We start from the raw sequence: 14,635 nt of genomic DNA, 5'->3' as shown, positions 1-14,635 counted from the left end.
ACACACATTAGACTAATTCATATTCATTCTACCCTTGGTGTTTGTAAATGAAAAAAAAAAAAAAATGCTCATTTAAGAAATAAAGTACTATATAAAATATACATGAGGAACGGCTCTTGTTGTGGTAGCGTTAGCCGAACTGCATTTAAGGATTGTCTTCCCATAAAGTAACAAAATAGCTCCATAAATCTTACCCATTTTGCATTTTCATTACTTACATGGTCTTAAACGAGCTGTTATGAAAGAAACACGTGTTCTAGCAAACTAAAAACAGCATTACAACAGGTTATAGAGAGTTTGCTTGCCTTTCAGGAAGCCTTAAGTTACTGCTCAACCTCCTTGGATTTTTTCACCCAGCAGTGACATCTGTGTCAGACCATGTTGCTAGTGGATTTAATAGTGGAAGCAATGGATTGGTTATCGACAGGAATTAAGCCAGTGATGGGGTGGGAACATTTCACGCTCCAGGAACTGCAAGACTGAAAGCTTAGTTGCAAACAGATTTATTTAACCTACTGTAGAACCAGATATCCTGTTTTAAAATCAAAATACATATTTGCTAAAAATGTATTGCTTTCAAAAATGCATTTCTGAGACCTTTATAATTAATTGATATGCATAGCAAACTATAAGGAACTATTTTGTTAGCTACAATTAAACTTTAAATAACACAACATGAGCAAGCCGTCTACCAGTAACCCACATTGTATCAATTGTCTTGGAATATCCAACGACAAGAGATGTGGCATTCATTACTGTGTTTATAAATATGTTGGCAACCCTGTAGATATAATTATTCCATTGTTGCGGTAAAATGATGAACAGATATCCCACCCAGTCATTCTGTCATTAATAAATGGTTTGCACTTGGGGTACATACTGCTTTTTAAAATCTTTTGCCTTTTGAAGATGTTAGAAATACCAAAATAAACACAAAATTCACTGTCAAACATTTTGACTAAAGTCTTTTTCAACGCCTTCATTAAAGACAGAATGCTGTGGTCATGGATACCAATACACAGTATTAGTGAACAATAAATGACTTGTTCCCAGTAGTTTGTCTTTCCTAGAAAATGTGTTTTGAGCTACCACTGCACTTAGTGAATCAGCTCACTCACTAATACACATCTGAAGAACAAACATTTTTCTCAGAGATAGAAAACCATTTTAGAAGACAATAAGTGGAGATAGACTTGAGACAGAGGAAAGGAGACACGTCTTCACACAGAATAGTGAAGGTATGGAATGGGTTACCCAGTCATGTTGTTGAGGCAGAATCACTGGCTCCTCTGTAAGAACAGACTGGACAAGGTTTTGAGATCAATTAGCTTATAGGAACTGGACGAGCTTAGGACGGGCCAGATGGCCTCTTCTCGTTCGTAAGTTTTGTTCTCATGTTCATAGCAGTATCGATGTCTTCTCAAAACACAGTCTACATTATTACATTTCTAAGGTGTTCCATTTGCCCAAAGACAGTAGTAATGTTTATAGATTTTCACATTTCCAGTTCATCAGCTTCAGCAATCATATATTTTAATCCATAACATTTTCCATAACTAAGACGCAGATTACTGTTCAACCCATACAACTAAAGGATCCACTTTCAAAATACTGCACTAGTTAATAAAACCTAGTTCTCACATTATTTCAGTGGGCAAGCTCAAGAGATTAGCTGTAACAAAAGTAAGTAATCTTTACATAGCCAATAAAAAGTACAACACAAACTATAGGGGGGATAAGGGCTGTTGGACATTTTAAAAGGGGCCTCAGAGTAAAACTGGAAAGTATTGGTTGGGCTGCCACAAATGAACCTGAAGAAGAGACTGTGATGGGGTTAAAATAAACAAACCCGCGTTGAGAAGGTAAAAAAAAAAAACCCAGTGATAACATAACAAAGCATGTAAACAGCAACATGGAATGTACCAACCTAACAGATACCACATTGATTACTGTATGTGCTTCTGAACACATACTAAACATCTTATACTTAACTGTATTTGTTTTTTAGGAGTCTTCCCACCACCCCACCACACCCTGACGAGGGCCATTTCTTATACTCCACTCGGTCACCGCCACCCATTGTCCTCTACCCAGAATATGAGCCAAAGTTTGCACAGTAAAGATCCTGGAAACATCACATAACAGTGAATCAGACAAAGGTTACATTAAAGTCATTTAAAACAGACCAATATCCCTCTGCTCCAGGCAAATACTGCTGTCTGACAGTTTTTACAATATCCAACAAATTCCAGTTATCTTTTTTTATTGATACTGGTATAGCTAACCTAAAAATGTCCTCTGGGAAAGAACTTCTTTGTTGTCTGTGCAAGCTCCCTGCAAACCTGCTTAAGCAACCATGCCCTCCCTCCCACCTAGTTTGACATTCTCTTAAATGGAATTCCAAGCACTTTCTTGATCTCAGCAGCATCTGAATTGAGACTCACTGCTCTTAAGATCAACGAAAGACCTTGGGCGCTGTAAAATGACCTTTTAGTCAGAAGGCTACTGAAATTAATCCAAATGATTTTGAAACTTTAAAATGCTGCAGAGCTAAATTATTTCCAGGTCTGGGATTGGCTTAGCCTTATTTCCACAGCTCTCCGATAGGCTGGCATGCGGCAGTGTCCATGGCGGCTTTGCTGTGAGACTTGATCTCCTCATGCAAATCTTCTACACTCTTGCACGCGTCAATCACCTGCCGATAGACAGCACAATACAGCTGTTACCACACTTACTGGTTTTGATCAATTACAAACCCCTGTCATGAGAGAGGGGGGAATGATTTGCCCTTGGTATACCCAGCTGGAAAATTCTACCTAGCAGAGAGGAGGATTGGGTTTTTTTTTTTTTTTTTTAAACAATGCAATATACCAAACAGTGTTGTGTGATGCATTGCCGTTACGCATGATAACCAACCCATTGGCAAGGTTCTATAACCACTCCTGCTGAAGAGCCTGTCTTATCTATGCCCTTTAGTCATTGCCCCTCCAGATCTGTATGTGGCTCCTCTCACCTTCCAGTTGACGCTGCGGTCACTCATGAGCTGCTGAAAGTGCTCCTGCACTGCCTTCTGGAAGTCGGTGTTCTCATAGCGTTCAGCGCCAAACTGCCCGCGCCGCGCCGCATCTGTTGGGCTAAGCTGCAGGAAGAGAACCAGATCCGGCTTCGGGAGACCTACATCCGGGAACTTACACCAATCCAGACTGAACCCCTTCAGAGACACAGATCACATGACATGGAACTCTCTGGGAACTTACACCAGTCCAGACTGGAACCTCTTCACAACACACGCACGATCACACCACCCAGAACTCTTCTGCAGCACAGTAGTTCTCAATTACATTACATTGTGTAACAAATTATTATTTTTTTTTTTGTTCCTGGATAGTAAGTGTTATTTCCTAATTGCTTATGCCTCAAAAGTATAGAAAATGGCTATTATTCCCCACAAACTTTGCTTTTGTGACCAGGACAGTGATATTTCAAAATATCACTATTTCCAATGGGAAAACGGGCAAATGTGTGTCTTTTCGTTCACATAAAGTCAGAAAAAAACAACATATGAATCCAAATTAACATGTATTTATACTAAAGTAATACAAAAATGACTACAAAAGATTTAGAAGCGAGTAGTTTTTCGAGATTTACGATTATACTGTATTTACAGTATACTGTATACTTATTTACTGTAAATAACACTTACTACCCAGGAACAAAAATTGTGTTACATAGTGTTATGTAATATCTGTACAGAGTGGCAGCCACGTGTGTACCCAGCACTCCCCGATACACTTACCGGCTTGGCACTTGTGAAAGCCACCCCTGAAAATGCATATCTGTCCACTATGACATTCACGCCCTGCTCCAGTTTTTCTTTAATTAGAGGTCTAGAGAGAGAAGCACATGATGTCCAGGTTAAAGGCAGCTACAGTACTTTTATTACAAACTGCTGTCCACCTAATTCTTCATTTTCATGACTCAAGACAAGGCCTAGTGCATTATCAGTGTTATAATTCCAGGAAGAATTACTGTTAAACTCTTCATTACCTAAAGGTAGAGTAAAGAGAAAACCTTGTACTTTTTTTTTTTTGTGTGTCACACTACATATATTAAATAACATGAATACTTTTAATATACAGTAGTTTTGCCTAAACACTTTACCACAACTGTAATGCTGTGTCGTTTCCAGATCATGGGCATTGTATTGTACTCTTTTTGTCAATAAAGTTTTTCAAATGAGGGCAAGGCTTCAAGTCAGTGAACACCACAGACACAGGTAAAAAATGGCTTTATCTTATCTTATCTTATTTATTTATTTAAATATTTGTGTCAAACTTATAGTGCCACTTGGCACACCATTGTAGTGCATAACCAACACCAAAGGAAAAAACTGAAATCAAAATATTAAAACGAATATGGACATATTTAACAAAAAAAAATTACTTTGTTCTCACTGCTAATTTAGCTTGTACAAGAACAAAAATGGCTGCCATGTTTGTTAAAATAGACTCTCACAACTGATACCTTGCGATTGACCTCATAGCCAACACTTCGCAGCAAACAGAAAATATGTTGGTTATGAGAATTTGGTGTCGGTTATGATTTTATTGTGTAAATAACTATTTAAATCCTTAGTTCAGTTGTTTGCTATTCAATGTTTTTGTTTATCTTTTTTCTAAAACCAATTTTAATGTTCATTAGCATACGTTAGTGAACCAAGTTAAAATTAGTAATAAAATCTGATAATTACAGAATGGTAGAGGTTATGTGTAATTCAAGGGGCAGCATGTTGCTATTAGGTAGATTTATAATCTATTATCATTTTACAGGCCATGAAAACTAAAGATAATGCAGATAAGTGTAGAAGGTACAGAGAGAAAAGATGACACTGAGGAATACAGTGCACACTTAGCAAAATAAAGAAATAAAGGCAAGTATGTGCCAGTGAGTGAAGTGTCAGATAGAGAACAGAAGCGTAGCAGAAAGAACTGGAAAATGGCTTCTGCCAAAAAACAAAAGAGCAGCTAAAGAAATCAGCCACATTCGCTCACCCGACACACCTAACACACCTCAGTCAGCACCTCCAGAGCCCGCAAGACAGGATTACGCTAGTGTAGAAAGGCCATCAGTATCTAACAAAAGAAAGGGCTTAATCTGCAAAAGAAACAGAACTGCTAAAAGAAAAGATAAGACAGCTGGAAAGGGAGATGTCAAAATACAACAAAAGATTATACAGGATAAATGCAACAAAAAAAAAAAAAAGAATTCCCCTGGCAGAGACTCCTGAAAAACAGCAAAGTGGGCAAAAATGTGAGGAAGATACTTCTCTTTCACCACATGCTCAAATTTAAAAGCACAAAAGCAAAAAAAAAAAAAAAAAAAAAAGTGCTATATACACAGTGGATTACTTTCTGAAAGACCACAGGTCTCTTACTAGCACCAACACTTCAAAACTAAAAACAGAAGTTATCTGCTCCCCTGAAACAGAAGCTGCTCATTAAATTTCTTTCCTGTGATGACGCAAGTCGGGTGTTGTCTGGTAAGAGAGATACTATCACCTTGTGAAAAGAAAGAAAGAAAGCAGAAAGCAACTCCTTTCTGCTCCATTGAGAGTTGCTCCTGCAGTTCAAACATGAAAATTCCAGTGTCAGAATGTCATACGGTCGGTTCACACGCTACAGACCATTATGGCAAGAAAACTGAAACAAGTCCTAGCAATGAAGACCTCACAATGACAGAAATAAACTGTAAAGAATGGACTACACAGGAGGAGATCAAAGAAACTAAAAATGGAGAAAGCAAATCTGTGACTACAACATTCAAGTGTACAGTACGAGGAAAGCTGGAAGAACTAATATGCGCTACAATCAGTTCAAAATGAGGAAAACCTCACAGAAAATGATCTGGAATTCTGCAACTCTAATAGTCAGATTCAGGGTGCTCAAAAACAGGAGTAATGTCATACAGTGGTAATCTATGTAGAAGATAAGCTGTTTAAGAAATGCTTTTGCACAGTGTCTGAAGATCTTCATCACTGTGAAGTGGCCATCTGAGCTCATAGGACACCAGTCTTAAAACGGTTGAAGAAAGACTTCCCTAAGGTGAAAACTTTTACATTTCTGGAGTGATGGACCAACTACCCAGGACTGGAACACAGGCTGAGTGTCATGTGGAAAATGAAGAGGAAGCAGGTATAAACACACCCATTCAAGAGCGAGCTGATTATCTTGTAGGCCAATGGTGTGTTGTGAGCTATGATGGAGATGTGCATTACGGAACCATTACACAAATGGCAACAACTGAAATGGTTGATTGCATCAGTCAAATGTATGAACAAATTAGACAAAGACAGATTCTACTGGCCAACAGTTGAAGATCAGGATAATTACACACTGAAAGATGTCTAATCAAAGCATATTTTGTGCTACTAGCCCAAAACATTGCCCGCCATTCAAAACTTGACCAAAAACTGTGAAAAAATAAAAGGAAATGTTAGTAAAGTAATTACTAGGAAAGCGAGTTATCCTCGATTCACGGCATTCTAATAATTGCTACCAATGTAAATAAAATGAAAAGGCATTAACACTAGAACCGCCGCCTGGTTATTTACTTCATATATTTAGGAAAAAGTCAAAAATGGACAACTGCACGGCATTCACCAACACAGAGTAATTTAAATTTTAAATCCTAAAACATCAAATTGACACACATGGCGATTCTAGATTCTAAATAATTGGCCAAGACCACTTTAAATAGGTTAACACTCCCATGTTTCCTGTGGGTTCTTAAACAAAAATAACCACATCATCTTTGCTCAGTTTTACTTTTTTGATGGCATTACATTTATAAATGTAGGATGTACAGTTATTTTCTATTACTTCATTTTCTGTAGGATTTCTATCTCTTGAGTGATCCTTACTGTCAATCAGCTTACAGAAATGAACTTTTCTTTAAGCTAATTCTGAGCTATTAAGCAACAGACAATTTAACTTAGGTCAGCAAAACTTCATTACTTGTTGTAACATGTTTAAATTACCTACATGCAACATTTTGTTATTTCAAGAATTTAAAAAAATAAATGTTTGTTTCAGAAGTAATGACTCATTTTGTTTTTTTTTCTGATATACTGTTTTTCATTGAAAGTGTAAAATCTGTATCTTATTATCTCACACAGAATGATAATGGTCAAAATGTATGTCTTTCCCTCTTCCCAGTTCTTTTCTGAAACAATCTTAAAGCATAGCCAGGAGGCTGGTTTGTGAAGTTTCTTAGACTTCCCTTTCCAACTTTGGTTATGCCCTATATATAATCAAATAGAGAAGCATATAAGATGCCCATTCCATAAGTAGTTTGATCAATTTCAAGTTTTATGAGATGCAGACTCTTCTGCAAATTGTAATGATGAAGCTGGAAAAGCAGTTTATTTAAGGTAAGTTTAAGTAAGTCTGTGTATGCAAATGGATTATACAAGAGCTCGCAGGGCGTAAACCTGAAATAGTAGCGAAATAACTACTATGTAAAGAGTCTTCATTATATGAATGACCTATTTACTATTACCTGGTACAATATGCTTTACTTAATTTAACTTGGTTATTTTATTTGCAAGATATATCACCAAAAAAAAACAAAAAAAACTTTTATTTTTATTTTTTTTTATTTAGTTGTCGTCAATTCTTTTTTTTTAATGTATTCTCCCAATTTAGAATATCCAATTATTATTTAAGCTTGGCTCACCACTACCATCCCCGGCGAAGACGAACACACGCTTCCCTCCGAAGTGTGCTCCGTCAGCCAGCCACTTCTTTTCACACTGCAGTCTCACTATGCAGCCACTTCGAAGCTACAGCATCGGAGGACAACACAGCTCTGGGCAGCTTACAGGAAAGCCCGCAGGCGCCCGGCTAGACTACAGGTGTTGCGGTGACGCGGAACTCGACTGGATTTGGGGGGGCCCATCGCGCAAAAGCCAATTGTGCGCCACCCCCTAGGAAACTCCCATCCATGGTTGGCAATGGAATAGCCTCGAACCAGTGACGTCCAGGGCGCATATAGGGCGCATCCTGCACAAAATAAATTATAACCAACACCAAGATGCCATAACCAGCACCAGGCATTCATAACCGACATTCATATGAAAGACAATTTATGGAAAACATAGTTTACATTAAAATTTTGAACATCAGAGACTAAAGAAAAGTATTTCAGAACAAAACTTTTTTTTGCAGCAGCATCAGATTTAATAGATTTTTACATTAAGTGCCGGTTATGCGATTTTAGGGGGTTTATTCCTAAAAAAGAAATAATAAATATAATATATATATATATATATATATATATATATACACACACACAAACACACACACACACACACACACACACACACACACACACACACACAGCTCTGGAAAAAATTAAGAGACCACTGCAAAATTCTCAGTTTCTCTGGTTTTACTATTTATAGGTATGTGTTTGGGTAAAATTAACATTTTTGTTTTATTCTATAAACTACTGACAACATTTCTCCCAAATTCCAAATAAAAATATTGTCATTTAGAGCATTTATTTGCAGAAAATGACAACTGGTCAAAATAACAAAAAAGATGCAGTGTTGTCAGACCTCGAATAATGCAAAGAAAATAAGTTCAGATTCATTTTTAAACAACACAATACTAATGTTTTAACTTAGGAAGAGTTCAGAAATCAATATTTGGTGGAATTACCCTGATTTTCAAGCACAGCTTTCATGCGTCTTGGCATGCTCTCCACCAGTCTTTCCCATTGATGCTGGGTGACTTTATGCCACTCCTGGTGCAAAAATTCAAGCAGCTCGGCTTTGTTTGATGGCTTGTGACCATCCATCTTCCTCTTGATCACATTCCAGAGGTTTTCAATGGGGTTCAGTTCTGGAGATTGGGCTGGCCATGACAGGGTCTTGATCTGGTGGTCCTCCATCCACACCTTGATTGACCTGGCTGTGTGGCATGGAGCATTGTCCTGCTGGAAAAACTAATCCTCAGAGTTGGGGAACATTGTCAGAGCAGAAGGAAGCAAGTTTTCTTCCAGGACAACTTTGTACTTGTAATATTTTCTTTGCATTATTCGAGGTCTGACAACACTGCATCTTTTTTGTTATTTTGACCAGTTGTCATTTTCTGCAAATAAATGCTCTAAATGACAATATTTTTATTTGTAATTTGGGAGAAATGTTGTCAGTAGTTTATAGAATAAAACAAAAATGTTCATTTTACCCAAACACATACCTATAAATAGCAAAACCAGAGAAACTGATAATTTTGCAGTGGTAGGTATAGAGCTGTATATATAAAAAATAATAATAAATTTGTGTGTCAATATTTGGATGCAAAACTTAAGCCTGCTGAACAGGGGAATGCTTAAAAAAATAAATGAACTTTTTTTAGATTTTGTTTTTAAACCCAATCTACATAGTTATTTGAAAATTGTCCACAGCTCAAATTCCTTCCTTTCATCTAATAAATTACATGGAAGATTCTTCTAGCACTCATTCTCATATTTCGTACCTATGGCTCCCAACTACGGCACAATAAAGGTGTAGCACTGTATATATCTTTATTTTACAACAAGACAAAAATGCTGCACAGTATTGGGATTGCCCTTCAAGAAGCAAAGACAGAGAGGGCTCTTACACTTGCTCCCAGCGGTTTGCAGAAAAGAGAAGGTGGATGGCGTGGTCTTCCAGGTTGCTCTTTTTCTCCAAGTAGGAGTTAATCAGCTGCCCAATTTCTGTGGTCCTGTCTGAACAAACAAGGATTTGCCGTCATGATCCTAAATCCAGCGCCAGTCTGTCAGACTGGAACACTGCCTCTGAAGGGCAGGACGTGAAACCAGCCCTTCCTACTATGCAGAACTTCAGGATGGTAGTTAACAATGTCTCAGCTTAAAACCATGTGTTTCTGTTATATATATTATTCTGTAGGAAACGTGTTTGGTAGGATCGATATGGGCTTATAATATATAACATATATATATATATATATATATATATATATATATATATATATATATATATATATATATATATATATATATATATATAGAATATAGCACATACACCTTTAAATTGACATGTCTTTACAGGATTAATGGATGTAACTATGAAGTGGTAAAAAAAAAAAAAAAAAACACACACACACAGTACAAATAAATATACCAAGCAAAAATGCAGTTAGCCTGTAATAGCCTATACAGTTATATATTTATTTGTTTAACATATTTCATATTGCAGTGAGGGGGGGCATTTTAAAAAAATATTTACTCCAACATTACTAGTTTTTCTGAAAGTTAACAATCAGTAATGTGTCCAGTATGCAAGGCGAGTAATTTGATTTCGAATCACGGCCAGTTTTTGAAGCGCGCATTTAAAAAAAAAAAAAAAAAAAAAACAACAACAACAGCCAACGTGTCTTATCAGTGCAGTAGCTGTCGCTATATAGAGTCTACTGGTGTAACTTCAACTGTATACCTGGTTACAAATATAGCAGAATTCGCTTATCTGTGCATTAATGACGTGACTAGTGATTATTTTCGATCGCATGCACAGCAATTTACGTTTCTATACGTTTCAAGACAAAGAGAGTAAACAAGACAAGCATAAGAAGCACCAGAATTAACACCCACCCGGGAACCTGAGCATTTCAGCCCGCTGTCCGCACTGTTGCAGTGCCTGCACAAGCTTCTTGCATTGTGTGGTTTTCCCTGCACGATCAACGCCTTCCAGAACTATCAACGCTCCTCTCCGGCACGCCATTCTGCGGGAAAATAAATGTTAACACTGGAGCTAACTGCACACAAGTACAAATGTCTGTCAATCCGGGGTTGACAGCAGCTCCCGCGCTATATATATAGGGTCCTAGTTTTCGTGGAAACCAACAGAATCAACCAGGAACACAGGTGGACTGGGGGCGGTATGTGGGTCCTGTTTTTTGCACAGCAGTTATTCAGCTCTTTAACTTTACACAGAATGACATCATAAGTACGGTGATTTATTACGTAATACGTTATCGTGTACTACGGTGACCCTCAGAAGTGCAAAACACAAACAATTAAAAAATGACTTGCAAATAACAAGTTAACGACACCATAAACACAAGTTAGCGACAAGTAAACAAAGTAGACATCATGATGTTTGACGTACATAAGCATTTTACTCGCTGATTCCTGAGTACCGGTTACAGCAGTAAAACCAGTCTGAAGAATGTATTGTGATGTCCTTACAAAGGTAACACGAAATTCTCCTGTCAGCATACTGCACTCTGATTGGCTATCATATTAGTGTTAATAAAACGATGACTAATACTCTCTCTACACCAGAACCCTAACCTTAAGGTCCTATACTGCAGTCATTACATATCTTAAGTAGTTCATGTTTGGCAGTGAATAAGCGTTTTTGTTACTTTAAAAAACAAGTGACCAGAGGTGCTGACTTCCACAGTTGTCCTTACAGGAACATTTCGTGGTACCTTTGTAAACACTGCATGTATTGTAGCGTGCACAGATGTAAGAGTAGGGGTACTGTTGGGGTTAGGGTCGAGGTCGGGGTCGGGGTTGGGGTCAGGGGTTGGTATCCGCGCTATGCTTTAGTGCGGGAGGTCCTGGGTTTGTTAATGGTTAGGGATAGGTTTTAGGGCAGGGGCTCTTTAAGGTTAGGGTTGGGTTTGGGTTAGGGACAGGGTGGCTTGATTTCATAGAGTTGCCAAGCTCTGGAAGTGAAAGGTGGGGGTACATGGAAAATGCCCTCAAATCATCTGATGCCCTCAGGACTCTTTCTAGGGGATATTCCTTTACCCTGTCCTCTGCCTGCAGGAACCGAGATTGTTACAGTATTTTGGCCCTCATTTTGAGAGATAGTAGCTTCATGTCTCCTGTATCTTTACTTATTTCAAAGTGGTACATTTGAGTCTGGACCCCCATAAATCAAACGTTTCTAAAATGACCATTCTGAAAGTTTTACCAACATAAATTTACATGGTCATTTTGTAGTTTTCCAGATTCCCATATACTATGCATTTGCCATAGTTTACTCTTTTGTTAATTTAAATACCTGTCAATCCAAACCAAAATAAATATTGCTCATCACAATGCTAAGTCAACTTTACTTAAAGTGCATCTATGTTTGAGCCAGCATCAGGTAGGCTTTTTACCATCACCATCACAGCCAAGCCTACACTGGAAGAGAACAGAAACAATGGGCAATTTTTTTAAAAGTGCAGTAACACACTCCAAGTATTCAAATGAATCTCTCTCTCTCTCTCTCTCTCTCTCTCTCTCTCTCTCTCTCTCTCTCTCTCTCTCTCTCTTGCACCACAGAGCGGTCAGGGGAGCCTGACCTGTGCACTGCTTAGAATGTCATGCACTGAGATCGCCATGGTGACAGACAACCCGTTCCCACTGTTCTACAGCCTCACTGACCATGACGTCATCACAGACCAGCTCTTCTAGGTACTGCCGCACTCAACAGAGGCAGCTTTAAATCTATGTGTTACACAGTATAAAAACAAGTCATCTGTAGAAAGAAAAAGGCCTATATTTTCATTGGAAAGCAATGAGGCAGGCATCCCAAGAGAAGCAAACTTGTGAGGTTCTATAAAATGCTGTTGACAATCTTACAAGAGGAATGTTACTTTACACAGGCCATTGTGTCCACAAATATTAAAACATTTATTAAAAACAGTGGAACAGAGGCCACTATTTTAAACACAATCTGTCAGAAATATCAACAGTGCAATACAAACAATGGGTTTGTTGAAATATTCATTTTATAATAGCCTGTGATATTTTTTTAAATATGAAATATCAGTAACATTGCCACATTATTCACCAATCTTTAATTGAAGGTTTTGGTTCTGTAAAAATAGCACCTCTCTTCCTCTATCAGTCACTTTGAATCACAAATAGACTGTCTGACTCTATAGTTGTTTCTTGAAGATGACCCTTGATTCCTCAATTAGTTCCACTTGTAAGGTTGGGATACAGTTGCTGTGACTCAGACTAGTTTTATTATTCTGCTTTCAGAATCTGATAGACAAGCTGCTAGCTATTTACTGTCTGTCTGCCATGTTCTCTAGGAGATTGGATTATAAGAAGTGGGAGGGGATCCACAAAGCTGTCTACTTGGTGTTCACATGGCTGCTGGGAAAGGAATTTCTCACCATCCAGGACTTCTGAGGGACCTTGTTTAAGGAGTACAAGAGTGATACCTCAAACTGCAGAGTATCCAAGCCAGCTTCCCCAAAGGTAGTGCAGCCTGAGGGACCTGGTTATTGAGCCTGGGCTTGGTTAACTGGACTGGAGAGGGGCTGCTAAAGGGGATTGGGAGGCATGGTGTCTAGGGATCTCAGCTCAGTTCCTAGTGGACAGGTGTCCCATCACAAAACTCCTGTGGATACATGGAGAGTTTCTAGTGTCCTGAAAATGATCTAATTAAAATACCCCAAAGCACTGACAATGATCTATTTAAATGAAAGAATCAAGAAAAAAAGAGTAATAATAAAACAACAAGAAAAATGACATCATCAAAAATGCTCTCCAGTGGCAGGGTTATAATGTCACTTGCATGCTTGTTGGATACATGGTTTTGTAGACATATGCAAATAGACAACCAGCTTCTACATACAGAATATCTTTGGCAAGTTTCATGACAGTTGGACAATTAGACCCACCAAATTATGATACTTTCAATAACTTGTAAATTAGTAAATTTTACCACAATAGTGAAGTAGAAAAATGTTTCAGCTAGTGCCTTCATTGGTGTCTTGTCTTCAAAATTCTCTTATGGTTCTAACATCTATCATGAGACATTTTATGATCTACTTGAATTTATTAGTACTTATTTTAACTTGATCCTAGTTGAACAATTTCCCCCACTGGGCTTCAGTCCTCTCATAGCTGTAACATTGGCATAAATATACTGTGTCACTCCTGGTGTTTCAGCTAAGAGGAGACCCATGGAGGAGGTGGAGCCAGCCCTGACCATTGGCCAATCCAAGAGTACCACCAATCCAGGTCATGATAATTTAAAAATATAAATCCTGCTCAACCATAACCTGGACCATTCTTTAGTCTTACCAGTGTCTTTGGAATATATATATATATATTGTTAAAATAGCATCTTTATGCTATTTCTGTAACTAATAAAATGGTTACATGTCCGTCCAAAGAAGAGCAACCAGACTAATTCCAGGGCTTGAAGGATATAGCGACAAAGATAATTTAAAAGAATCAATCTGTTGAACCTAGAACAAAGAAGAATTGGAGGGGACATTATTGAAGTCTTTACATTCTTAAAAGGAGTTGACATAGTTAACCAGAACCAATATTGTAAGTGCAGTAGAGAAACCAGGACCAATGGACACAGTTGTATATTAAGTGAGAGATAGACTTAGGACAAAGGGAAGGAGACACTTCTTCGCACAAAGATTGGTGAGGGAATGGGATGGGTTACCTAGTCATGTTGTGGAGGGAAAATCACTGGGGTCCTTTAAGACCTTATTTGACAACGTTCTGAAATCAATCAGCTACAAGGAACCGGATGAGCTTATATGGGCTGAATACCTCTTCTTTTTGGTACATTTTCTTATGTTCTTATGTTACATGCTGA

The 14,635-nt window shown here is 38.0% G+C and overlaps 1 protein-coding gene across 1 annotated transcript; it reads right to left on the bottom strand.

Moving 5' to 3' along the window:
• Positions 1-136: 136 nt before the first annotated feature.
• dtymk (deoxythymidylate kinase (thymidylate kinase)) lies at positions 137-11,107 on the bottom strand. The gene is made up of 5 exons (XM_041264141.1): positions 10,657-11,107; positions 9,666-9,774; positions 3,797-3,887; positions 3,014-3,211; positions 137-2,695 (listed from the first exon to the last, which is right to left on the bottom strand). Exons 1-5 carry the CDS (start codon positions 10,784-10,786, stop codon positions 2,585-2,587), a joined length of 639 nt encoding a protein of 212 aa, XP_041120075.1. The 5' UTR covers positions 10,787-11,107; the 3' UTR covers positions 137-2,584.
• Positions 11,108-14,635: the final 3,528 nt, after the last annotated feature.

The sequence above is a fragment of the Polyodon spathula genome, chromosome 11, assembly GCF_017654505.1.
Source record: "Polyodon spathula isolate WHYD16114869_AA chromosome 11, ASM1765450v1, whole genome shotgun sequence".
NCBI classification, from domain to species: domain Eukaryota; kingdom Metazoa; phylum Chordata; class Actinopteri; order Acipenseriformes; family Polyodontidae; genus Polyodon; species Polyodon spathula.
Note: the sequence above shows the minus strand (reverse complement) of the source record. Positions and strands in the feature narration are given on the sequence as shown.